Source organism: Melanostigma gelatinosum, assembly GCF_949748355.1.
Source record: "Melanostigma gelatinosum genome assembly, chromosome: 5".
Classification (NCBI taxonomy): Eukaryota; Metazoa; Chordata; class Actinopteri; order Perciformes; family Zoarcidae; genus Melanostigma; species Melanostigma gelatinosum.
The window spans coordinates 16,331,748-16,359,558 of record NC_136638.1 but is presented as its reverse complement, the minus strand read 5'-3'; the positions used below and the strand labels follow the sequence as shown (position 1 = coordinate 16,359,558).

Below are 27,811 nucleotides of genomic sequence, written 5' to 3'. Positions count from 1 at the left end.
TTTTAATTGACATTCATTGCTCAGTATTTCAGCACATCGGTAGTTATTCTTTGAAAATATTCAAATCATTTGCCGGTGAAGCCTACCTCCAATGTGTCCAGTGAGGCCCCAAATACTTCAGCAAAGTCTGATGGACTTTTCCTCAGAGTCTGGTCAGCAGGCAGTGTGTTGTCATTGTAGGATGACACGAACTTAAAGTCACTGGTTCTAGAACCTGTTGTCAGGTAGGCGTCATAATTGTAAGCGCTGCGTAAAGTTCCCGTGCCGTCAACGTCTGCGTAATTAGGAGGGAGATAAGCGCTGGGGATGGCAACTGCTCCATCAAACAACAGTCTGGGCTTCCTCCTGCGACAAAACCTCACACCGAGGATGATGATGATGAAGGTCAGGAAAAAGGTGGACACAGACACCAGCGCGATGATCAGATAAGAGGTCAGTTTGGAGTTCTTCTCGTCGTACGAAATATCCTTCAGTTCTGGCACCTCAGCCAAGTTATCAGAAATAAGTAAATACATGGAACAGGTGGCAGAGAGAGAGGGCTGTCCGTTATCTTTCACTGACACAATGAGGTTCTGTTTCATGCTGTCAGATTCAGAAATGTCCCGCTGGGTCCTGATCTCTCCGCTGTGGAGACCAATAGTGAAAAGTCCCGGATCAGTGGATTTGACGATATGATAGGACAGCCAGGCGTTCTGTCCGGAGTCCGCGTCCACCGCGATCACTTTGGACACCAGAGAGCCTCCGTGTGCAGCTTTGGGGACCAGCTCGGTCATGAAGGAGTTGCCCTCCGGGGCGGGGTACAGTATCTGAGGAGAGTTGTCATTCACATCCGATACGAACACACTGACGCTCACGTTGCTGCTGAGCGGAGGAGAACCGTTGTCTCTGGCCGTCACGTGGACTTTAAAACTCCTGAACTGTTCATAGTCAAACGACCTCACAGCGTGGATCACCCCCGTGTCTCCGTTAACAGATAGATAGGAGGACACCGGGGCACCGTTCACCTCACCGGGTAACAGAGAATAAACCACTGTACCGTTTTGTCTCCAGTCGGGGTCTCGAGCAGTAACGGAACATAAAGTGGAGCCAGGTTTGTTATTTTCAGACACATAAGCGCTGTAGGACTGTTCCTCAAACACAGGTGGGTTGTCGTTGATGTCTGCTACAGATAACTGAACAGTTTTAGAGGAGGACAGAGGTGGAGAGCCCTCGTCAGTGGCAGTGATTGTAATGTTGTAATCAGACTCTAGTTCACGGTCCAGTTGTCCTGTGGTCACCAGAGAATAATAGTTTTTAATAGAAGGAACCAACTTAAAAGGGCCGTTTTGCTGAATGGAGCAGCGGACCTGTCTGTTAGTCTCAGAGTCTCTATCCTGCACGTTGATGATGCCCACCTCTGTACCAGGTGACACGTTCTCAGGTATGGGGTTAGTCAGTGATTTCAGATATATCAGAGGGGCGTTGTCATTTACATCAGTGATATCAAAAATAACTTTAGCTTCTGCAGATAGTCCATAACCATCTTTGGCCTCAACAATCACTTCATACTTCGAAATCTCTTCATAATCAATGTTTCCTGTCACACTGATTTCTCCAGTTTTTTCATTTAGTGAAAACAACTTCTGTGATTTATCAGACAGACGGCTAAATTCATATGTAACCTCTCCATTGACTCCTTCATCTGCATCTGATGCACTTACAGTAATAACTGGGGTATTAAGAGCTGAGTTTTCCGGTAACGTGGCTCGATAAACGGCCTCAGTAAAAACTGGGGCGTTATCATTAGCATCAAGTACAATGACGTGTATGACTACTGTCCCTGATCTCTGAGGAGAACCACCGTCTACAGCTGTGAGTAACAATTTCATTTCCCGCTGCTCTTCTCGGTCTAACTCTTTATCTAAAACCAACTCACCGTATTTTCTACCAGCACTTGTCGTCTGAAAACTGAACACAAAGTGAGGGTTTTGTTGCAAAATGTAGCTTTCAACGGAGTTCTTGCCTATATCTGCATCTTGCGCTGCGTTAATACGATACCTAGCTCCTTTGGCAGCTGACTCTCTTATTTCAAGCTTTATAATATCCTTTGGGAAAATGGGTGCATTGTCGTTTATGTCCTGCACCTGCAGGGACAACCGGTGTAACTCCAATGGATTCTCTAACAGCAAGTCGAATTTAAGAACACACGAAGGCTTGTCTCCACAATGCTCCTCTCTGTTGATTCTATCCGCAACGATTAAATCTCCGTTTCGAAGGTTAATCCCACAATACTGTCTCTCGTTTCCTTCCATGTCAACACGAGCTTTGCGAGCAGACAGTCTGCCCACCTCCAGGCCGAGATCCTTGGCGATATTTCCAATAACAGATCCGCGCTTGAGCTCCTCCTGTACAGAATAGCTCAGGTCTCCGTGTGCGGACTCCACCACAACAAAGAAAAACACAAAGCCATAGCTTTGAAGAACGCGCCGTCTAGTCATCATCCTCAGACAGAACTACACACGTTACAACACGTTAGTATCGAGCCTTGAAAAGACTACTATTCGATCAATATATGTGCCTTCCAAGCATGAGTCCTCGGTGTTGAATGATAAAAAGAACACAAGGCTGGTCCATCCAAATAATGGGTGGTGTGCAAAGCAGACTGAACACTTCACTCCTTAGCTGGTCTATAGTGACACCGTGAGTACAAATGAAATATAACAGTGTCATTACAAGGTAGTCTGGCCTTAATGTTTGTATATAAACGTATAATGAGGGAATAAAAAGCAGCATGATTTTATCTTATCTTTAAGTTAAATAAGATGCTTGTTCTTTGTCTCATGAGGCTTCACAAACAACATTATGTCTCCTCCTACATTAATCCACCTAAAGCAATTTATGGTGATGATAGTAAGACAACACTGCACTAATGTTAAACAATGTTGAACCACGGATCATGTCATTTCGTGTTGTTTGCTAAATACTCCAAATTCGCTTGGAAGCAAATCTATGTATGTCTGTCTTTCTCTTTAGTAAATAGAATAGATTAAAATACAAAATAAATAATATATTATGGTGCATAAAAAGCAACACCAAGAGAGAAGAGCGATACCATGTCCTTCATATTTTGCACTGGAATAACAATACAAAAGAAAAAAGGTTTATAACGGCAAATTGAAATAATCCGCAAATCATTTGCACTTACAAATATGGAATGTTACCCAATGAAGCAAAATATCTCCTCTCATTTTACTGATGTGATTTGTCCTTTATTATTCTTATGTTTTAATTTTAGTTAAATATGAAGCGAATCCTGGATATTAATTACAAAATGGGATACAGATATCTCAGAAAAACAGATCTGTAAGTAAAAGTGAAATCTAAAACACTTGAAAGGTGAGGCAAATAGAAGGCAGGTACGAGTTCCATCACAAGTGCAACAATGAGATGAGTGCACCAAGGAGAGAGACACAAAAAGAGCCCCAGCTCAATTCAAAGGACACAATTAGCGATGCATTGCTGTGTTAATTAAGTGAGAGATAGCTTTGAAAAAAGATAAAAATGAAGATAAACAGCTTCTACTCCAATGACAAGACATGTTGAAATTAATTCAGGCTATTGTAGACTAACTCCTCTGAACTATTGATAAACGATCAGGTTCAATGAAAACATTCAAGTGGAAAATGAATCTGCACTATGGCTATGAATTGGAGAGTAACTTAATTTGCAGTGAAATAAATGTGCAGTGGGTAACTATACCTCACTCCGTACATTGGCTTAAAGAACAAGCAAGGCAAATACAAATTATAACTGTAAAAAGGTATTGACTGGATCATTATGTTGTAAATACATTAAATGATATGCGAAACCAGTTCCTACCTCAGGAGAATCATCACAGTCTCCAAACGCTTCAGCAAAGTCTGATGGACTTTTCCTCAGCGTCTGGTCAGCAGGCAGTGTGTTGTCATTGTAGGATGACACGAACTTAAAGTCACTGGTTCTAGAACCTGTTGTCAGGTAGGCGTCATAATTGTAAGCGCTGCGTAAAGTTCCTGTGCCGTCAACGTCTGCGTAATTAGGAGGGAGATAAGCGCTGGGGATGGCAACTGCTCCATCAAACAACAGTCTGGGCTTCCTCCTGCGACAAAACCTCACACCGAGGATGATGATGATGAAGGTCAGGAAAAAGGTGGACACAGACACCAGCGCGATGATCAGATAAGAGGTCAGTTTGGAGTTCTTCTCGTCATAAGAAATATCTTTCAGTTCTGGCACCTCAGCCAAGTTATCAGAAATAAGTAAATACATGGAACAGGTGGCAGAGAGAGAGGGCTGTCCGTTATCTTTCACTGACACAATGAGGTTCTGTTTCATGCTGTCAGATTCAGAAATGTCCCGCTGGATCCTGATCTCTCCGCTGTGGAGACCAATAGTGAAAAGTCCCGGATCAGTGGATTTGACGATATGATAAGACAGCCAGGCGTTCTGTCCGGAGTCCGCGTCCACCGCGATCACTTTGGACACCAGAGAGCCTCCGTGTGCAGCTTTGGGGACCAGCTCGGTCATGAAGGAGTTGCCCTCCGGGGCGGGGTACAGTATCTGAGGAGAGTTGTCATTCACATCCGATACGAACACACTGACGCTCACGTTGCTGCTGAGCGGAGGAGAACCGTTGTCTCTGGCCATCACGTGGACTTTGAAACTCCTGAACTGTTCATAATCAAACGACCTCACAGCGTGGATCACCCCCGTGTCTCCGTTAACAGATAGATAGGAGGACACCGGGGCACCGTTCACCTCACCGGGTAACAGAGAATAAACCACTGTACCGTTTTGTCTCCAGTCGGGGTCTCGAGCGGTAACGGAACATAAAGTGGAGCCAGGTTTGTTGTTTTCAGTCACATAAGCGCTGTAGGACTGCTCCTCAAACACAGGTGGGTTGTCGTTGATGTCTGCTACAGATAACTGAACAGTTTTAGAGGAGGACAGAGGTGGAGAGCCCTCGTCAGTGGCAGTGATTGTAATGTTGTAATCAGACTCTAGTTCACGGTCCAGTTGTCCTGTGGTCACCAGAGAATAATAGTTTTTAATAGAAGGAACCAACTTAAAAGGGACGTTTTGCTGAATGGAGCAGCGGACCTGTCTGTTAGTCTCAGAGTCTCTATCCTGCACGTTGATGATGCCCACCTCTGTACCAGGTGACACGTTCTCAGGTATGGGGTTAGTCAGTGATTTCAGATATATCACTGGAGCATTATCATTTATATCAGTAATTTCAATTATCAGGGTTGCAAATGACACTAATCCCAGACCATCTTTTGCGCTAATCTGCATTTCATACGAAGATTCTTTTTCATAATCAATAGATTCAGCCACAGTAACTTCTCCAGTTTTAGAATTCAGAGAGAAAACTTGGTTTACATCTGAAACGTGATCAAATCCATAAGTAACTTCACCATACATCCCTTCGTCTGCGTCAGTAGCGCTCACTGTGATCACCAATGTATCCAGAGGAGAGTTTTCAGGCAGACTGGCTTTATAGACGGCCTGACTAAACACTGGTACATTATCATTAGCATCCAGTACAGTGACGTGTATGACTACAGTACCTGATCTCTGAGGAGAGCCTCCATCGAATGCGGTAAGCAACAACATTATCTCTTTTTTCTCCTCTCTATCTAATTCTTTGTCTAAAACCAATTCACCATATTTCCGTCCAACCCCCTTTGTCTTCACATTTAGTTTAAAATGATCATTCTGCTGAAGTGAGTAGCTCTGAACAGCATTTTCTCCGATGTCTCCATCGTGCGCCTCGTTCAAGAGGAAACCTGCACCTTTGACTGCAGATTCGTGGATTTCTATTTTCAGTGACTCCTCTTTGAATTGCGGTGAATTGTCGTTGATATCTTGAACGCGGATACTAATACGGTGCAGTTCTAAAGGATTTTCCAATACGAGTTCCTGTTTCAGAACACATGATGCCTTTTTCGCACAAAGCCCTTCTCTGTCAATCCTTTCTTGTGCAATCAAGTCTCCGGTGTTGAGATTTATACCGCAGTACTTAACACTGTCATCTTCAGTATCGACACGGGCCTTGCGAGCAGACAGTCTCCCCAAATCAAGTCCCAGATCCTTCGCGATATTTCCAATAACAGATCCACGTTTCAGCTCCTCCGGGATAGAGTAGCTCAGGTCTCCATAGACAGGGTGGAGGACAAGAAATATCAAAGCAAGGCCGGAAAGAAGCGCAGATCTGCTGCATGCCATTGTTACTGCGAGGAAGACCTCTACTGCCACAAAGTATGTCCAAATATTCAGAACTGGAGCTGTGATTTACTCCAATATGAACAATATTCTTCTTGCTGTTCTATCACGAAGCAATATTGTCAACTGCTGTACAACAGCAGAAGCAGGTTTTAAATTCGATGAGACCGAAGGGTGGAGAATGACCGTGCCCTCTCGTTAACTGGTACATACTGACACCATGAGTATTTTCCGGGGTATAACAAGATGATGGAGGAATTTCTACGTGTTTAAATATGGACCTTTTCAGATAACCTTGTTGTTCAAAAGAACAACAATAATAATTGTTTTGACATATTAGGATCAACATGCCTTGATACAGGACTGCCCTGTCATCTTGTGATGGAAAAAAATAATAGAAAATACCACAATGGGGATGAAAATGAAACGATTCAAACTTTGTCGCCAAAACAATCCAATGCTTTCACAGAATCATTGGCATGTCAAAACATTGACAGAACACATACACTTTAATTTTATATCAAACAGATTAAAAAATTGTAAATTTCTTCTTATATTATTAGTGCTCACACATTGTTTTGTCTCGTTATCGTTCAGATTGAAAGCATGATAAGGAAAACTATGTGTAGGCATGATAACCAATAAGATCACCAACAGTTGTGTACTTTATGGTGACACACAGATCTATTGGCATGATTTTTCTGAAATATTTTTGACAACTTAGACAACAAAAATTAGTCAATTATTTATCTGCAAAATATGATCTTTGTATGAATGTCTTCTACCCTGATGAGCAAAACAATTGTATTTTAATATTTGTATTGTTGTAATTATCAGTAACAGAAGAAATCTTTTTTGTATTGAGCTTTACACTTGATGTTATTGTTCACTGATTCAACGATGAATTGTGAAACATTTTCAGTGAGGCTGACAAACAGCTACAGTCCAGGAAAACATACTGCAATTTAAAGGATTATGTTGGAACAGTGAAATGCATCAAAAATAAATAATTTGAGTTTGATGAGAAACATGAACTAGTTCTGCAAGGTTCTTTGTCAAAAATAAATCTAGATTTCTTGCATTTCAATGGAGACATAATTTTACTATTTGCTCTCTCGATGGCACTTTTGTTTGCTCCATTATCAGTGACAATAAATGCTCAATTAGTCGACAACTAAAGTTCATTAAATTATTCCCAAAAGATGTGAGACGTGATCTCTGATTTTAAAACCGATTCCTCCCGTATAATTACGATGTTAAAACACCTCTGATTGTCAGCACAAATATCAAGTTACTTAAAATGAGTTTTGTAATCAGGTTTGCGCATGGGCAACAAAATATAAGAGTAAATGCCAACTAAAACAACACATGAATAACCAATCATGCAAAGGCATGGAAGGAATGTACCATATTATGCGAGTACAATTAATTCACACTAATTTTAGATAAATAATGGAGAAAGCATTTTTTCGCGTTGCCCACATCAATCAAGACAACAACAGATAAAGGAAGCCCTAACTCAGCAGATAGGACAGAGACAGCTCACCTTGTATTTATATAGGGCACTAATATTGTGTCCAAAAATCGTGAACCAGTTATAATATCCATATGAGTTTGAATTGTAAACAACTTCAAACAATTGCATCACATGACAGCAACGGCATGTTTGAATAAAACCAGTAAAAAAAGTAAATAATTAAAAGAAATGCAACGACAAAATTAAATTCACGGAGATAAAACTCAGGAAGAAAAAAATGACAGAATAAACTTGAGTTGTAAATTGGTCATGAATATGCAACTTGTGATCAAATGGAGTTCAGCACCAGGGACAGAGTACAAGGGACATAATTTAAACGGGTTTCATTGGAAGGGAAATCATGTCAGCAATTACACATTGCTTAATGCTGAAGGCAGCATCATGACATTTAAAGAACACTATTACAACTTGTATTCACTCAAAACCACGGAAAGGAGCAATGCAAGTGAAGAAAGCGATAAACCAAATTGCAGCATTTTCAGAACGGTTACTTAAATAATATGGAATGTGTTCCTACCTCAGGAGAATCATCACAATCTCCAAACGCTTCAGCAAAGTCTGATGGACTTTTCCTCAGAGTCTGGTCAGCAGGCAGTGTGTTGTCATTGTAGGATGACACAAACTTAAAGTCACTGGTTCTAGAACCTGTTGTCAGGTAGGCGTCATAATTGTAAGCGCTGCGTAAAGTTCCTGTGCCGTCAACGTCTGCGTAATTAGGATGGAGATAAGCGCTGGGGATGGCAACTGCTCCATCAAACAACAGTCTGGGCTTCCTGCTGCGACAAAACCTCACACCGAGGATGATGATGATGAAGGTCAGGAAAAAGGTGGACACAGACACCAGCGCGATGATCAGATAAGAGGTCAGTTTGGAGTTCTTCTCGTCGTAAGAAATATCCTTCAGTTCTGGCACCTCAGCCAAGTTATCAGAAATAAGTAAATACATGGAACAGGTGGCAGAGAGAGAGGGCTGTCCGTTATCTTTCACTGACACAATGAGGTTCTGTTTCATGCTGTCAGATTCAGAAATGTCCCGCTGGGTCCTGATCTCTCCGCTGTGGAGACCAATAGTGAAAAGTCCCGGATCAGTGGATTTGACGATATGATAGGACAGCCAGGCGGTCTGTCCGGAGTCGGCGTCCACCGCGATCACTTTGGACACCAGAGAGCCTCCGTGTGCAGCTTTGGGGACCAGCTCGGTCATGAAGGAGTTTCCCTCCGGGGCGGGGTACAGTATCTGAGGAGAGTTGTCATTCACATCCGATACGAACACACTGACAGTCACGTTACTGCTGAGCGGAGGAGAACCGTTGTCTCTGGCCGTCACGTGGACTGTAAAACTCCTGAACTGTTCATAATCAAACGACCTCACAGCGTGGATCACCCCCGTGTCTCCGTTAACAGATAGATAGGAGGACACCGGGGCACCGTTCACCTCACCGGGTAACAGAGAATAAACCACTGTACCGTTTTGTCTCCAGTCGGGGTCTCGAGCAGTAACGGAACATAAAGTGGAGCCAGGTTTGTTATTTTCAGTCACATAAGCGCTGTAGGACTGCTCCTCAAACACAGGTGGGTTGTCGTTGATGTCTGCTACAGATAACTGAACAGTTTTAGAGGAGGACAGAGGTGGAGAGCCCTCGTCAGTGGCAGTGATTGTAATGTTGTAATCAGACTCTAGTTCACGGTCCAGTTGTCCTGTGGTCACCAGAGAATAATAGTTTTTAATAGAAGGAACCAACTTAAAAGGGACGTTTTGCCGAATGGAGCAGCGGACCTGTCTGTTAGTCTCAGAGTCTCTATCCTGCACGTTGATGATGCCCACCTCTGTACCAGGTGACACGTTCTCAGGTATGGGGTTAGTCAGTGACTTCAGATATATCAGAGGGGCGTTGTCATTTACATCAGTGATATCAATAATCACTTTAGCTTCTGCAGATAGTCCATAACCATCTTTGGCCTCAACAATCACTTCATACTTCGATCCCTCTTCATAATCAATGTTACCTGTCACACTGATTTCTCCAGTTTTTTCATTTAATGAAAACAACTTCTGTGATTTATCAGACAGATGGCTAAATTCATATGTAACCTCTCCATTGACTCCTTCATCTGCATCTGATGCACTTACAGTAATAACTGGGGTATTAATAGCAGAGTTTTCTGGTAACGTGGCTTGATAAACGGCCTCAGTAAAAACTGGGGCGTTATCATTAGCATCAAGTACAATGACGTGTATGACTACTGTCCCTGATCTCTGAGGAGAACCACCGTCTACAGCTGTGAGTAACAATTTCATTTCCTGTTGCTCTTCTCGGTCTAACTCTTTATCTAAAACCAACTCACCGTATTTTCTACCAGCACTTGTCGTTTGAATACTGAACACAAAGTGAGGGTTTTGTTGCAAAATGTAGCTTTCAACGGAGTTCTTGCCTATATCAGCATCTTGCGCTGCAGTAATGCGATATCTAGCTCCTTTGACAGCTGACTCTGTGATTTCAAGCTTTATAATATCCTTTGGGAAAATGGGTGCATTGTCGTTTATGTCCTGCACCTGCAGGGACAACCGGTGTAACTCCAATGGATTCTCTAACAGCAAGTCGAATTTAAGAACACACGAAGGCTTGTCTCCACAATGCTCCTCTCTGTCGATTCTTTCAGCAACGATTAAATCTCCGTTTCGAAGGTTAATCCCACAATACTGTCTCTCGTTTCCTTCCATGTCAACACGAGCTTTGCGAGCAGACAGTCTGCCCACCTCCAGGCCGAGATCCTTGGCGATATTTCCAATAACAGATCCGCGCTTGAGCTCCTCCTGTACAGAATAGCTCAGGTCTCCGTGTGCGGACTCCACCACAACAAAGAAAAACACAAAGCCATAGCTTTGAAGAACACGCCGTCTCATCCTCAGACAGAACTACACACGTTACAACACGTTAGTATCGAGCCTTGAAAAGACTACTATTCGATCAATATATGTGGCTTCCAAGCATGAGTCCTCGGTGTTGAATGATAAAAAGAACACAAGGCTGGTCCATCCAAATAATGGGTGGTGTGCAAAGCAGACTGAACACTTCACTCCTTAGCTGGTCAATAGTGACACCGTGAGTACAAATGAAATATAACAGTGTCATTACAAGGTAGTCTGGCCTTAATGTTTGTATAGAAACGTATAATGAGGGAATAAAAAGCAGCATGATTGTAATTTATCTTTAAGTTCACCGAGCTGCTGGTTCTTTGTCTCATGATGCTTTACAAACAACATCATGTCTCCTCCTACATTAATCCACCTAAAGCAATTCATGGTGATGATAGTAAGACAACACTGCACTCATGTTAAACAATGTTGAACCACGGATCATGTAATTTCGTGTTGTATGCTAAATACTCCAAATTCGCTTGGAAGCAAATCTATGTATGTCTGTCTTTCTCTTTAGTAAATAGAATAGATTAAAATACAAAATAAATAATATACGATGGTGCATAAAAAGCAACACCAAGAGAGAAGAGCGATACCATGCCCTTCATATTTTGGACTGGAATAACAATACAAAAGAAAAAAGGTTGATAACGGCAAATTGAAATAATCCGCAAATCATTTGCACTTACAAATATGGAATGTTACCCAATGAAGCAAAATATCTCCTCTCATTTTACTGATGTGATTTGTCCTTTATTATTATTATGTTTTAATTTGAGTTAAATATGAAGCGAATCCTGGATATTAATTACAAAATGGGATACAGATATCTCAGAAAAACAGATCTGTAAGTAAAAGTGTAATCTAAAACACTTGAAAGGTGAGGCAAATAGAAGGCAGGTACGAGTTCCATCACAAGTGCAACAATGAGGTTCAGCACCAAGGAGAGAGACACAAAAAGAGCCCCAGCTCAATTCAAAGGACACAATTAGCGATGCATTGCTGTGTTAATTAAGTGAGAGATAGCTTTGAAAAAAAGATATGAATGAAGATAAACAGCTTCTACTCCAATGACAAGACATGTTGAAATTAATTCAGGCTATTGTAGACTAACTCCTCTGAATCTGCACTATGGCTATGAATTGGAGAGTAACTTAATTTGCAATGAAATAAATGTACCAATACCTCACTCCGTACATTGGCTTGAAGAAGAAGCAAGGCAAATACAAATTATAACTGTAAAAAGGTATTGACTGGATCATTATGTTGTAAATACATCAAATGATATGTGAAACCAGTTCCTACCTCAGGAGAATCATCACAGTCTCCAAACGCTTCAGCAAAGTCTGATGGACTTTTCCTCAGAGTCTGGTCAGCAGGCAGTGTGTTGTCATTGTAGGATGACACGAACTTAAAGTCACTGGTTCTAGAACCTGTTGTCAGGTAGGCGTCATAATTGTAAGCGCTGCGTAAAGTTCCTGTGCCGTCAACGTCTGCGTAATTAGGAGGGAGATAAGCGCTGGGGATGGCAACTGCTCCATCAAACAACAGTCTGGGCTTCCTCCTGCGACAAAACCTCACACCGAGGATGATGATGATGAAGGTCAGGAAAAAGGTGCACACAGACACCAGCGCGATGATCAGATAAGAGGTCAGTTTGGAGTTCTTCTCGTCATAAGAAATATCCTTCAGTTCTGGCACCTCAGCCAAGTTATCAGAAATAAGTAAATACATGGAACAGGTGGCAGAGAGAGAGGGCTGTCCGTTATCTTTCACTGACACGATGAGGTTCTGTTTCATGCTGTCAGATTCAGAAATGTCCCGCTGGGTCCTGATCTCTCCGCTGTGGAGACCAATAGTGAAAAGTCCTGGATCAGTTGATTTGACGATATGATAGGACAGCCAGGCGTTCTGTCCGGAGTCCGTGTCCACCGCGATCACTTTGGACACCAGAGAGCCTCCGTGTGCAGCTTTGGGGACCAGCTCGGTCATGAAGGAGTTGCCCTCCGGGGCGGGGTACAGTATCTGAGGAGAGTTGTCATTCACATCCGATACGAACACACTGACGGTCACGTTGCTGCTGAGCGGAGGAGAACCGTTGTCTCTGGCACTCACGTGGACTTTAAAACTCCTGAACTGTTCATAATCAAACGACCTCACAGCGTGGATCACCCCCGTGTCTCCGTTAACAGATAGATAGGAGGACACCGGGGCACCGTTCACCTCACCGGGTAACAGAGAATAAACCACTGTACCGTTTTGTCTCCAGTCGGGGTCTCGAGCAGTAACGGAACATAAAGTGGCGCCAGGTTTGTTGTTTTCAGTCACATAAGCGCTGTAGGACTGCTCCTCAAACACAGGTGGGTTGTCGTTGATGTCTGCTACAGATAACTGAACAGTTTTAGAGGAGGACAGAGGTGGAGAGCCCTCGTCAGTGGCAGTGATTGTAATGTTGTAATCAGACTCTAGTTCACGGTCCAGTTGTCCTGTGGTCACCAGACAATAATAGTTTTTAATAGAAGGAACCAACTTAAAAGGGACATTTTGCTGAATGGAGCAGCGGACCTGTCTGTTAGTCTCAGAGTCTCTATCCTGCACGTTGATGATGCCCACCTCTGTACCAGGTGACACGTTCTCAGGTATGGGGTTAGTCAGTGATTTCAGATATATCAGAGGGGCGTTGTCATTTAAATCTGTAATTTCTATTATTACCGTTGCATATGACGCTAATCCCAGACCATCTTTTGCGCTAATCTGCATTTCATACGAAGATTCTTTTTCATAATCAATAGATTCAGCCACAGTAACTTCTCCAGTTTTAGAGTTCAGAGAGAAAACCTGTGTTTCATCTGAAACGTGATCAAATCCATATGTAATTTCGCTATTTAACCCTTCGTCTGCGTCAGTAGCGCTCACTGTGATCACCAAAGTATCAAGAGGAGAGTTTTCAGGCAGACTGGCTTTATAAACGGCCTGGCTAAACACTGGTACATTATCATTAGCATCCAGTACAGTGACGTGTATGACTACAGTACCTGATCTCAGAGGAGAGCCTCCATCGAATGCGGTAAGCAATAACATGATCTCTTTTTTGTCCTCTCTATCTAATTCTTTGTCTAAAACCAATTCACCATATTTCCGTCCAACCCCCTTTGTCTTCACATTTAGTTTAAAATGATCATTCTGCTGAAGTGAGTAGCTCTGAACAGCATTTTCTCCGATGTCTCCATCGTGCGCCTCATCCAAGAGAAAACCTGCACCTTTGACTGCAGATTCCCGAATTTCAAATTTAAGTGACTCCTCTTTGAATTGTGGTGAATTGTCGTTGATATCTTGAACGCGGATACTAATACGGTGCAGTTCTAAAGGATTTTCCAACACGAGTTCCTGTTTCAGAACACATGATGCCTTTTTCACACAAAGCCCTTCTCTGTCAATCCTTTCTTGTGCAATCAAGTCTCCGGTGTTGAGATTGATACCGCAGTACTTAACACTGTCATCTTCAGTATCGACACGGGCCTTGCGAGCAGACAGTCTCCCCAAATCAAGTCCCAGATCCTTCGCGATATTTCCAATAACAGATCCACGTTTCAGCTCCTCCGGGATAGAGTAGCTCAGGTCTCCATAGACAGGGTGGAGGACAAGAAATATCAAAGCAAGGCCGGAAAGAAGCGCAGATCTGCTGCATCCCATTGTTGCTGCGAGGAAGACCTCTACTGCCACAAAGTACGTCCAAATATTCAGAACTGGAGCTGTGATTTACTCCAATATGAACAATCTTCACACTGCGGTTCTATCACGAAGCGATATTGTCAACTGCTGTACAACAGCAGAAGCAGGTTTTAAATTCGATGAGACCGAAGGGTGGGGAATGACCGTGCCCTCTCGTTAACTGGTACATACTGACACCATGAGTATTTTCCGGGGTATAACAAGATGATGGAGGAATTTTGATATTTCTAAATATGGACCTTTTCAGATAACCTTGTTCAAAACAACAACAACAATAATGCTTTGACATATTAGGATCAACATGCCTTGATACAGGACTGCGCTGTCCTCTTGTAATGTAAAAAACTAAAATAAAATAAAAATACCACAATGGGGATCAACATAAAACTATTAAAATTGTTGTCGCCAAAACAATGTTTTCAAAACATCTTTGGCATGTCAGAACATTGAAAGAACACACGTTCATGTCATATCAAATATAGGACAATGTTGTTAAATATCTTCCAATATTACTTGTGCCCACACATTGTTTTTTCTTGTAACTGTTCAGATTGAAAGCTTATTAAGGAAAACTATGTCGGCATGATAACCAATGAGATTACACAATGAACAATCATTTGAAGTGACTGTAAATTGAATTGCTGCGTGCCTCCAAATATTACCAACAGTTGTTTATAGTGACAAACAAATCTATTGGCATGATTTTCCTGAAATATGTTTGACAACTTGGAAGACAAAAATCATCAGTCAATTATTTATCTCCAAAATATGGTCTATTTATGAATATGTTCTACCCGGGTGAGCAACAAAATTGTATTTTAATATTTGTATTGTTGTTGTCGTAATTATCAGTCACAATAAATCTTTTTTGGATAGACCTTAACACTTGGTGTTATTGTTCACCGAATTAACTGTGAATTGTGACACATTTCATATGACCAACAGCTCCAGTCCAGGACAGCATACTGCCAATTAAAGGATTATGCTGTAACATTAAAATTCATAAAAAGGACATGATCTGAGTTTGACAGGAAACATAAACTAGTTCTGCAAGGTTTATTGTCAAAAATAAATCTAAATGTCTTGCATTTCCATGGAGAGATGAATTTACTACAATTTGCTCTCGATAGCACCTTTGTTTGCTCCATTATCAGTGACAATAAATGCTCAATTAGTAGACCAACAGAAAATAATAGTAAATGCCCAGTCAAATAACACATTTATAAACAAGCATACAAAACCATGGAAAAGAATGTACCATATTATATGGGTAAAATATGAATAATAATTTTAGATGAATAAAGGAGAACGCATTTTTGGCATTGCCCACATCAATCAAGACCACAGCAGATAAAGGAGGCCCAACCAAGCAAATAGGACAGAGACAGCTCAACTTTTATATCCACAGGGCACTAATATCGTGTCGAAATAATAGTTAACCAGTAACAATATCCATCTGAGTTTGAATTGTAAAGAACTTCAAACAATGACATCACATGACAGCAACGGCATTTTCAAATAAAAACAGTACGAGCTGAAAAATGTAAATAATTTAGAAAATATAATGGCAAAGTCTATTCAGTGAGATTAAACTCAGGAAGAAGAACATGACATCACAATAGACTAGAGTTGTAAGTTGGTCATGAATATGCATCGTGTGATCAAATGGAGTTCAGCACCAGGGATAGAGTACAAGGAACATCATTTAAACGGGTTTCCTTGGAAGGGAAATCATGTCAGCAATTACACGTTGCTTAATCCTGAAGGCAGCATCATGACATTTAAAGAACACTATTACAACTTGTATTCACTCAAAACCACAGAAAGGAGCAATGCAAGTGAAGAAAGCGATAAACCAAATTGCAGCTTTTTCAATACGGTTACTTAAATAATATGGAATGTGTTCCTACCTCAGGAGAATCATCACAATCTCCAAACGCATCAGCAAAGTCTGATGGACTTTTCCTCAGAGTCTGGTCAGCAGGCAGTGTGTTGTCATTGTAGGATGACACGAACTTAAAGTCACTGGTTCTAGAACCTGTTGTCAGGTAGGCGTCATAATTGTAAGCGCTGCGTAAAGTTCCCGTGCCGTCAACGTCTGCGTAATTAGGAGGGAGATAAGCGCTGGGGATGGCAACTGCTCCATCAAACAACAGTCTGGGCTTCCTCCTGCGACAAAACCTCACACCGAGGATGATGATGATGAAGGTCAGGAAAAAGGTGCACACAGACACCAGCGCAATGATCAGATAAGATGTCAGTTTGGAGTTCTTCTCGTCATAAGAAATATCCTTCAGTTCTGGCACCTCAGCCAAGTTATCAGAAATAAGTAAATACATGGAACAGGTGGCAGAGAGAGAGGGCTGTCCGTTATCTTTCACTGACACAATGAGGTTCTGTTTCATGCTGTCAGATTCAGAAATGTCCCGCTGGGTCCTGATCTCTCCGCTGTGGAGACCAATAGTGAAAAGTCCCGAATCAGTGGATTTGACGATATGATAGGACAGCCAGGCGTTCTGTCCGGAGTCCGCGTCCACCGCGATCACTTTGGACACCAGAGAGCCTCCGTGTGCAGCTTTGGGGACCAGCTCGGTCATGAAGGAGTTGCCCTCCGGGGCGGGGTACAGTATCTGAGGAGAGTTGTCATTCACATCCGATACGAACACACTGACGGTCACGTTGCTGCTGAGCGGAGGAGAACCGTTGTCTCTGGCCGTCACGTGGACTTTAAAACTCCTGAACTGTTCATAATCAAATGACCTCACAGCGTGGATCACCCCCGTGTCTCCGTTAACAGATAGATAGGAGGACACCGGGGCACCGTTCACCTCACCGGGTAACAGAGAATAAACCACTGTACCGTTTTGTCTCCAGTCGGGGTCTCGAGCAGTAACGGAACATAAAGTGGAGCCAGGTTTGTTATTTTCAGTCACATAAGCGTTGTAGGACTGCTCCTCAAACACAGGTGGGTTGTCGTTGATGTCTGCTACAGATAACTGAACAGTTTTAGAGGAGGACAGAGGTGGAGAGCCCTCGTCAGTGGCAGTGATTGTAATGTTGTAATCAGACTCTAGTTCACGGTCCAGTTGTCCTGTGGTCACCAGAGAATAATAGTTTTTAATAGAAGGAACCAACTTAAAAGGGACGTTTTGCTGAATGGAGCAGCGGACCTGTCTGTTAGTCTCAGAGTCTCTATCCTGCACGTTGATGATGCCCACCTCTGTACCAGGTGACACGTTCTCAGGTATGGGGTTAGTCAGTGACTTCAGATATATCACTGGAGCATTGTCATTTACGTCAGTAATTTCAATTATCACGGTTGCATATGACGCTAATCCCAGACCATCTTTTGCGCTTATCTGCATTTCATACGAAGATTCTTTTTCATAATCAATAGATTCAGCCACAGTAACTTCTCCAGTTTTAGAGTTCAGAGAGAAAACTTGGTTTACATCTGAAACGTGATCAAATCCGTAAGTAACTTCACCATACAACCCTTCGTCTGCGTCAGTAGCGCTCACTGTGATCACCAATGTATCCAGAGGAGAGTTTTCAGGCAGACTGGCTTTATAGACGGCCTGACTAAACACTGGTACATTATCATTAGCATCCAGTACAGTGACGTGTATGACTACAGTACCTGATCTCTGAGGAGAGCCTCCATCGAATGCGGTAAGCAACAACATGATCTCTTTTTTCTCCTCTCTATCTAATTCTTTGTCTAAAACCAATTCACCATATTTTCGTCCAACTCCCTTTGTCTTCACATTTAGTTTAAAATGATCATTCTGCTGAAGTGAGTAGCTCTGAACAGCATTTTCTCCGATGTCTCCATCGTGCGCCTCATCCAAGAGGAAACCTGCACCTTTGTCCGCAGATTCGTGTATTTCAAATTTAAGTGACTCCTCTTTGAATTGTGGTGAATTGTCGTTGACATCTTGAACGCGGATACTAATACGGTGCAGTTCTAAAGGATTTTCCAATACGAGTTCCTGTTTCAGAACACATGATGCCTTTTTCGCACAAAGCCCTTCTCTGTCAATCCTTTCTTGTACGATCAAGTCTCCGGTGTTGAGATTCATACCGCAGTACTTAACACTGTTATCTTCAGTATCGACACGGGCCTTGCGAGCAGACAGTCTCCCCAAATCAAGTCCCAGATCCTTCGCGATATTTCCAATAACAGATCCACGTTTCAGCTCCTCCGGGATAGAGTAGCTCAGGTCTCCATAGACAGGGTGGAGGACAAGAAATATAAAAGCAAGGCCGGAAAGAAGCGCAGATCTGCTGCATGCCATTGTTACTGCGAGGAAGACCTCTACTGCCACAAAGTACGTCCAAATATTCAGAACTGGAGCTGTGATTTACTCCAATATGAACAATATTCTTCTTGCAGTTCTATCACGAAGCGATATTGTCAACTGCTGTACAACAGCAGAAGCAGGTTTTAAATTCGATGAGACCGAAGGGTGGAGAATGGCCGTGCCCTCTCATTAACTGGTACATACTGACACCATGAGTATTTTCCGGGGTATAACAAGATGATGGAGGAATTTCTACGCGCTTAAATATGGACCTTTTCAGATAACCTTGTTCAAAACAACAACAATAATAATTGTTTTGACATATTAGGATCAACATGCCTTGATACAGGACTGCCCTGTCATCTTGTGATGGAAAAAAAGAATAGAAAATACCACAATGGGGATGAAAATAAAACTATTCAAACTTTGTCGCCAAAACAATCCAATGCTTTCACAGAATCATTGGCATGTCGAAACATTGACAGAACACATACACTTTAATTTTATATCAAATAGATTAAAAAATTGTAAATTTCTTCTTATATTATTAGTGCTCACACATTGTTTTGTCTCGTTATTGTTCAGATTGAAAGCATGATAAGGAAAACTATGTGTAGGCATGATAACCAATAAGATCACCAACAGTTGTGTACTTTATGGTGACACACAGATCTATTGGCATGATTTTTCTGAAATATTTTTGACAACTTAGACGACAAAAATCAGTCAATTATTTATCTGCAAAATATGATCTTTGTATGAATCTCTTCTACCCTGATGAGCAAAACAATTGTATTTTAATATTTGTATTGTTGTAATTATCAGCAACAGAAGAAATCTTTTTTGTATTGAGCTTTACACTTGATGTTATTGTTCACTGATTCAACGATGAATTGTGACACATTTTCAGAGAGGCTGACAAACAGCTACAGTCCAGGAAAACATACTGCAATTTAAAGGATGACGTTGGAACAGTGAAATGCATCAAAAATAAATAATTTGAGTTTGATGAGAAACATGAACTAGTTCTGCAAGGTTCTTTGTCAAAAATAAATCAAACGTTCTTGCATTTCAATGGAGACATGATTTTACTATTTGCTCTCTCGATGGCACTTTTGTTTGCTCCATTATCAGTGACAATAAATGCTCAATTAGTCGACAACTAAAGTTCGTTAAATTATTCCCAAAAGATGTGAGACGTGATCTCTGATTTTAAAACGGATTCCTCCCGTATAATTACGATGTTAAAACACCTCTGATTGTCAGCACAAATATCAAGTTACTTAAAATTAGTTTTTTTGAAATCAGGTTTGCGCATGGGCAACAAAATATAAGAGTAAATGCCAACTAAAATAACACATGAATAACCAATCATGCAAAGGCATGGAAGGAATGTATCATATTATGCGAGTACAATTAATTAACACAAATTTTAGATAAATAATGGAGAAAGCATTTTTCGCGTTGCCCACATCAATCAAGACAACAGCAGATAAAGGAAGCCCTAACTCAGCAGATAGGACAGAGACAGCTCACCTTGTATTTATATAGTGCACTAATATCGTGTCCAAAAATCGTGAACCAGTAATAATATCCATTTGAGTTTGAATTGTAAACAACTTCAAACAATTGCATCACATGACAGCAACGGCATGTTTGAATAAAACCAGTAAAAAACGTAAATAATTAAAAGAAATGCAACGGCAAATTAAATTCACTGAGATTAAACGCAGGAAGAAAAAAAATGACAGAATAAACTTGAGTTGTAAATTGGTCATGAATATGCATCGTTTGATCAAATGGAGTTCAGCACCATGGACAGAGTACAAGGGACATAATTTAAACGGGTTTCATTGGAAGGGAAATCATGTCAGCAATTACACGTTGCTTAATCCTGAAGGCAGCATCACGACATTTAAAGAACACTATTACAACTTGTATTCACTCAAAACCACAGAAAGGAGCAATGCAAGTGAAGAAAGCGATAAACCAAATTGCAGCATTTTCAGAACGGTTACTTAAATAATATGGAATGTGTTCCTACCTCAGGAGAATCATCACAATCTCCAAACGCTTCAGCAAAGTCTGATGGACTTTTCCTCAGAGTCTGGTCAGCAGGCAGTGTGTTGTCATTGTAGGATGACACGAACTTAAAGTCACTGGTTCTAGAACCTGTTGTCAGGTAGGCGTCATAATTGTAAGCGCTGCGTAAAGTTCCCGTGCCGTCAACGTCTGCGTAATTAGGAGGGAGATAAGCGCTGGGGATGGCAACTGCTCCATCAAACAACAGTCTGGGCTTCCTCCTGCGACAAAACCTCACACCGAGGATGATGATGATGAAGGTCAGGAAAAAGGTGGACACAGACACCAGCGCGATGATCAGATAAGAGGTCAGTTTGGAGTTCTTCTCGTCGTAAGAAATATCCTTCAGTTCTGGCACCTCAGCCAAGTTATCAGAAATAAGTAAATACATGGAACAGGTGGCAGAGAGAGAGGGCTGTCCGTTATCTTTCACTGACACAATGAGGTTCTGTTTCATGCTGTCAGATGCAGAAATGTCCCGCTGGGTCCTGATCTCTCCGCTGTGGAGACCAATAGTGAAAAGTCCCGGATCAGTGGATTTGACTATATGATAGGACAGCCAGGCGTTCTGTCCGGAGTCCGCGTCCACCGCTATCACTTTGGACACCAGAGAGCCTCCGTGTGCAGCTTTGGGGACCAGCTCGGTCATGAAGGAGTTGCCCTCCGGGGCGGGGTACAGTATCTGAGGAGAGTTGTCATTCACATCCGATACGAACACACTGACGGTCACGTTGCTGCTGAGCGGAGGAGAACCGTTGTCTCTGGCCGTCACATGGACTTTAAAACTCCTGAACTGTTCATAATCAAACGACCTCACAGCATGGATCACCCCCGTGTCTCCGTTAACAGATAGATAGGAGGACACCGGGGCACCGTTCACCTCACCGGGTAACAGAGAATAAACCACTGTACCGTTTTGTCTCCAGTCGGGGTCTCGAGCAGTAACGGAACATAAAGTGGAGCCAGGTTTGTTATTTTCAGTCACATAAGCGCTGTAGGACTGCTCCTCAAACACAGGTGGGTTGTCGTTGATGTCTGCTACAGATAACTGAACAGTTTTAGAGGAGGACAGAGGTGGAGAGCCCTCGTCAGTGGCAGTGATTGTAATGTTGTATTCAGACTCTAGTTCACGGTCCAGTTGTCCTGTGGTCACCAGAGAATAATAGTTTTTAATAGAAGGAACCAACTTAAAAGGGACGTTTTGCTGAATGGAGCAGCGGACCTGTCTGTTAGTCTCAGAGTCTCTATCCTGCACGTTGATGATGCCCACCTCTGCACCAGGTGACACGTTCTCAGGTATGGGGTTAGTCAGTGATTTCAGATATATCAGAGGGACGTTGTCATTGACATCAGTGATATCAATAATCACTTTTGCTGCTGAAGATAGTCCATAACCATCTTTGGCCTCAACAAACACTTCATACTTCGATCCCTCTTCATAATCAATGTTACCTGTCACTCTGATTTCACCAGTTTTTTCATTTAGTGAAAAAAGCTTCCGTGACTTATCAGATAATCTGCTAAATTCATATGTAACCTCTCCGTTGACACCTTCATCTGCATCTGATGCACTTACAGTAATAACTGGGGTATTAATAGCTGAGTTTTCCGGTAACGTGGCTCGATAAACGGCCTCAGTAAAAACTGGGGCGTTATCATTAGCATCAAGTACAATGACGTGTATGACTACTGTCCCTGATCTCTGAGGAGAACCACCGTCTACAGCTGTGAGTAACAATTTCATTTCCTGCTGCTCTTCTCGGTCTAACTCTTTATCTAAAACCAACTCACCGTATTTACCAGCAGCACTTGTCGTCTGAATACTGAACACAAAGTGAGGGTTTTGTTGCAAAATGTAGCTTTCAACGGTGTTCTTGCCTATATCAGCATCGTGTGCTGCATTAACACGATATCTAGCTCCTTTGGCAGCTGACTCTGTGATTTCAAGCTTTATAATATCCTTTGTGAAAATTGGTGCATTGTCGTTTATGTCCTGCACCTGCAGGGACAACCGGTGTAACTCCAATGGATTCTCTAACAGCAAGTCGAATTTAAGAACACACGAAGGCTTGTCTCCACAATGATCCTCTCTGTCGATTCTTTCAGCAACGATTAAATCTCCGCTTCGAAGGTTAATCCCGCAATACTGTCTCTCGTTTCCTTCCATGTCAACACGAGCTTTGCGAGCAGACAGTCTGCCCACCTCCAGGCCGAGATCCTTGGCGATATTTCCAATAACAGATCCGCGCTTGAGCTCCTCCTGTACAGAGTAGCTCAGGTCTCCGTGTGCGGACTGCACCACAACAAAGAAAAACACAAAGCCATAGCTTTGAAGAACGCATCGTCTAGTCATCATCCTCAGACAGAACTAAACACGTTACAACACGTTAATATCGAGCCTTGAAAAGACTACTATTCGATCAATATATGTGGCTTCCAAGCATGAGTCCTCGGTGTTGAATGATAAAAAGAACACAAGGCTGGTCCATCCAAATAATGGGTGGTGTGCAAAGCAGACTGAACACTTCACTCCTTAGCTGGTCTATAGTGACACCGTGAGTACAAATGAAATATAGCAATTTATTCTTAAATCCACTGTCCAATAGTTTGATCTTTCATGTTTAAATAAAAATGCAATTTAAAAATGTATCAAACAGTGTCATACGGAAGTATTGTGTAATTTACTTTTGAAGTTAAATGATATGCTGGTGCTTTCAGTGATGAGACTTTACAAACATGCATCCTTAATTGATCCACTTAAAGGATTCCATAGCGATAATAAAAAGACAAAATTCCCCAATTGTTTCTGTTAAACAATGTCTGACTACGGATTGGTTCTGAACTGTTCTACGCTCAACACTGTATGTAATATCCGTAACGTTAGTAAATAATACAAATTCTACCGTTCATGTCCCTGGTTTTGAATCTTTTGTTCTGCGGTTAAATGTGAAACAAGCTCCCAGAGAGTATGTCTGTCTGTCTGTCTGTCTGTCTGTCCCGTGCAGCTGCTGGAGTCCCAAAACAAAATGGTTTCTAGATATGTTGGCATCAGAGTCCACTGGTGCAATAAATGCAGAAGCCTCACTCATGGAGAAGCTAATGTTTGTTTTTCATCGTGCATTTCAGAGGACATCTTTGCTAAGAGCTAAATACGTTTTTGGGAGGACTGTTGTTGAAAGTTACTACAGTATGTCGGTCGATTGTTCGTGGAAAGACTGAAGATGGAAATTTAACAATACAATCATTGTTAAATATCTGGAATTATAATAATAATAATAATAATAAATAATAATACATTTAGAAAACAGTATCAAACGGGACACATCGTCCAGCAGTTCGAATGGAAAATGCTTGATTCACCCATCCACCACTCCGGACAAAAATACATTATTTTCTTGAAATTAAAACTTTGTTGCACTGACACTGAACGTTATTAAACGTGAAATACTCATGGAGGTGACTTTACAATTGATGTAACTCCTATGATATTGCGAAGCAATCAAATACATAACACTTCACTGACTGGGGGGACATGAACCTCCCATTTCAGTTGTGGCTTTCTTCACTATCTTAGACCAGAGGTATAACGTTAATTACAAAGTGGAAAATAGATATGGCTATATCTGAGTTTACATAAAACTACAGTTTAACACATGATATATTTCTATTTTCAAAGGGCAGAAATTAACCAGACAAATATAAGTTTTCCTGATAATTCATCAACAGAGTAACAGCGATTTTCAGCACCAGGGACAGAGGCACAAAGAGATAGCTGCAGCTCCATTGAAGTTACACAGACAAACTACAACCACTGCTTGCTTAATAGCTCAAAATAATCAGATACAAAGAAAAATAGACGTAGTACAGTCTTGTGTTGGACTTAACACAACAACTAGCTACAGGTGAATACTGCATAAACACCAAGGACCGACAACAGCAGTAGGGGAAGAGACATGTAAGAAGAAGTATAAAACCATTGATGTTTAAATGGAAATACTACAAAAGTGCTCAACAATGTGAGATGCAAATAATGGTCATGTGTGATGTAGCCAAACAACATTGGTGAATTACTACAAAATGGGGACACTTCTGAAACCGTTGGGAAATAATTCCACCAAACTCGAAAAAATAATCAATGAATCTGAAACTAAAGAAACAACCAACTGCATTAATTAAAGTGCTAAAATACCCACTGTCAGGATCAAGGTAGGCCTACACTTAGGGAACAAGTGTAGAACAAAATGAAAATAATTGTGATAAATTGTCACTCACCCTAACTTTTGACTTGAACCAAATTCCCCAAAGCCAGTTGCTGAAAATATTTGAGGAGTCAACAAACAGCGTAAGTGTGTTAAGCTTCTAAAATCGGCTGAACAAGTGAAAACAAATACGTCAACAGACATGTGAAACCAGTTCCTACCTCAGGAGAATCATCACAGTCACCAAACGCTTCAGCAAAGTCTGATGGACTTTTCCTCAGCGTCTGGTCAGCAGGCAGTGTGTTGTCATTGTAGGATGACACAAAATTAAAGTCACTGGTTCTAGAACCTGTTGTCAGGTAGGCGTCATAATTGTAAGCGCTGCGTAAAGTTCCCGTGCCGTCAACGTCTGCGTAATTAGGAGGGAGATAAGCGCTGGGGATGGCAACTGCTCCATCAAACAACAGTCTGGGCTTCCTCCTGCGACAAAACCTCACACCGAGGATGATGATGATGAAGGTCAGGAAAAAGGTGGACACAGACACCAGCGCGATGATCAGATAAGAGGTCAGTTTGGAGTTCTTCTCGTCATAAGAAATATCCTTCAGTTCTGGCACCTCAGCCAAGTTATCAGAAATAAGTAAATACATGGAACAGGTGGCAGAGAGAGAGGGCTGTCCGTTATCTTTCACTGACACAATGAGGTTCTGTTTCATGCTGTCAGATTCAGAAATGTCCCGCTGGGTCCTGATCTCTCCGCTGTGGAGACCAATAGTGAAAAGTCCCGGATCAGTGGATTTGACGATATGATAGGACAGCCAGGCGTTCTGTCCGGAGTCCGCGTCCACCGCGATCACTTTGGACACCAGAGAGCCTCCGTGTGCAGCTTTGGGGACCAGCTCGGTCATGAAGGAGTTGCCCTCCGGGGCGGGGTACAGTATCTGAGGAGAGTTGTCATTCACATCCGATACGAACACACTGACGCTCACGTTGCTGCTGAGCGGAGGAGAACCGTTGTCTCTGGCCGTCACGTGGACTTTGAAACTCCTGAACTGTTCATAATCAAACGACCTCACAGCGTGGATCACCCCCGTGTCTCCGTTAACAGATAGATAGGAGGACACCGGGGCACCGTTCACCTCACCGGGTAACAGAGAATAAACCACTGTACCGTTTTGTCTCCAGTCGGGGTCTCGAGCAGTAACGGAACATAAAGTGGAGCCAGGTTTGTTGTTTTCAATCACATAAGCGCTGTAGGACTGCTCCTCAAACACAGGTGGGTTGTCGTTGATGTCGGCTACAGATAACTGAACAGTTTTAGAGGAGGACAGAGGTGGAGAGCCCTCGTCAGTGGCAGTGATTGTAATGTTGTAATCAGACTCTAGTTCACGGTCCAGTTGTCCTGTGGTCACCAGAGAATAATAGTTTTTAATAGAAGGAACCAACTTAAAAGGGACGTTTTGCTGAATGGAGCAGCGGACCTGTCTGTTAGTCTCAGAGTCTCTATCCTGCACGTTGATGATGCCCACCTCTGTACCAGGTGACACGTTCTCAGGTATGGGGTTAGTCAGTGATTTCAGATATATCACTGGAGCATTATCATTTATGTCAGTAATTTCAATTATCACGGTTGCAAATGACACTAATCCCAGACCATCTTTTGCGCTAATCTGCATTTCATACGAAGATTCTTTTTCATAATCAATAGATTCAGCCACAGTAACTTCTCCAGTTTTAGAGTTCAGAGAGAAAACTTGGTTTACATCTGAAACGTGATCAAATCCATATGTAATTTCGCTATTTAACCCTTCGTCTGCATCAGTAGCGCTCACTGTGATCACCAAAGTATCCAGAGGAGAGTTTTCAGGCAGACTGGCTTTATAGACGGCGTGGCTAAACACTGGTACATTATCATTAGCATCCAGTACAGTGACGTGTATGACTACAGTACCTGATCTCTGAGGAGAGCCTCCATCGAATGCGGTAAGCAATAACATTATCTCTTTTTTCTCCTCTCTATCTAATTCTTTGTCTAAAACCAATTCACCATATTTCCGTCCAACCCCCTTTGTCTTCACATTTAGTTTAAAATGATCATTCTGCTTAAGTGAGTAGCTCTGAACAGCATTTTCTCCGATGTCTCCATCGTGCGCCTCGTTCAAGAGGAAACCTGCACCTTTGACTGCAGATTCCCGAATTTCAAATTTCAGTGACTCCTCTTTGAATTGTGGTGAATTGTCGTTGATATCTTGAACGCGGATACTAATACGGTGCAGTTCTAAAGGATTTTCCAACACGAGTTCCTGTTTCAGAACACATGATGCCTTTTTCGCACAAAGCCCTTCTCTGTCAATCCTTTCTTGTACGATCAAGTCTCCGGTGTTGAGATTAATACCGCAGTACTTAACACTGTCATCTTCAGTATCGACACGGGCCTTGCGAGCAGACAGTCTCCCCAAATCAAGTCCCAGATCCTTCGCGATATTTCCAATAACAGATCCACGTTTCAGCTCCTCCGGGATAGAGTAGCTCAGGTCTCCATAGACAGGGTGGAGGACAAGAAATATAAAAGCAAGGCCGGAAAGAAGCGCAGATCTGCTGCATGCCATTGTTACTGCGAGGAAGACCTCTACTGCCACAAAGTACGTCCAAATATTCAGAACTGGAGCTGTAATTTACTCCAATATGAACAATCTTCACACTGCGGTTCTATCACGAAGCGATATTGTCAACTGCTGTACAACAGCAGAAGCAGGTTTTAAATTCGATGAGACCGAAGGGTGGCGAATGACCG

General features: G+C 42.1%; 8 protein-coding genes across 8 annotated transcripts in view; all 8 read right to left on the bottom strand.

Moving 5' to 3' along the window:
- The window catches only part of LOC306777140 (protocadherin gamma-C5-like), a gene marked incomplete at its 5' end in the record, with an annotated part of 227,308 nt that overhangs the window by 195,237 nt on the left and 4,260 nt on the right, over nucleotides 1-27,811 (bottom strand). The window lies entirely within an intron of this gene.
- LOC306777552 (protocadherin beta-15-like) lies at nucleotides 66-2,480 on the bottom strand (the record flags this gene model as incomplete). The annotated part of the gene is made up of 1 exon (XM_079268717.1): nucleotides 66-2,480. The coding sequence occupies one exon, from the start codon at nucleotides 2,478-2,480 to the stop codon at nucleotides 66-68; it is 2,415 nt and encodes an 804-aa protein (XP_079124843.1).
- LOC306777551 (protocadherin beta-15-like) lies at nucleotides 3,733-6,246 on the bottom strand (the record flags this gene model as incomplete). The annotated part of the gene is made up of 2 exons (XM_079268716.1): nucleotides 3,733-3,755; nucleotides 3,849-6,246. The coding sequence occupies 2 exons, from the start codon at nucleotides 6,244-6,246 to the stop codon at nucleotides 3,733-3,735; spliced, it is 2,421 nt and encodes an 806-aa protein (XP_079124842.1).
- On the bottom strand, nucleotides 8,268-10,685 carry LOC306777550 (protocadherin beta-15-like; the record flags this gene model as incomplete). Its single annotated transcript, XM_079268715.1, has 1 exon — nucleotides 8,268-10,685. The coding sequence occupies one exon, from the start codon at nucleotides 10,683-10,685 to the stop codon at nucleotides 8,268-8,270; it is 2,418 nt and encodes an 805-aa protein (XP_079124841.1).
- On the bottom strand, nucleotides 11,931-14,393 carry LOC306777549 (protocadherin beta-15-like; the record flags this gene model as incomplete). The annotated part of the gene is made up of 1 exon (XM_079268714.1): nucleotides 11,931-14,393. One exon carries the CDS (start codon nucleotides 14,391-14,393, stop codon nucleotides 11,931-11,933), a length of 2,463 nt encoding a protein of 820 aa, XP_079124840.1.
- Nucleotides 16,313-18,730, bottom strand: LOC306777548 (protocadherin beta-15-like; the record flags this gene model as incomplete). The annotated part of the gene is made up of 1 exon (XM_079268713.1): nucleotides 16,313-18,730. One exon carries the CDS (start codon nucleotides 18,728-18,730, stop codon nucleotides 16,313-16,315), a length of 2,418 nt encoding a protein of 805 aa, XP_079124839.1.
- On the bottom strand, nucleotides 20,751-23,174 carry LOC306777547 (protocadherin beta-15-like; the record flags this gene model as incomplete). Its single annotated transcript, XM_079268712.1, has 1 exon — nucleotides 20,751-23,174. One exon carries the CDS (start codon nucleotides 23,172-23,174, stop codon nucleotides 20,751-20,753), a length of 2,424 nt encoding a protein of 807 aa, XP_079124838.1.
- Nucleotides 25,170-27,626, bottom strand: LOC306777546 (protocadherin beta-15-like; the record flags this gene model as incomplete). The annotated part of the gene is made up of 1 exon (XM_079268711.1): nucleotides 25,170-27,626. One exon carries the CDS (start codon nucleotides 27,624-27,626, stop codon nucleotides 25,170-25,172), a length of 2,457 nt encoding a protein of 818 aa, XP_079124837.1.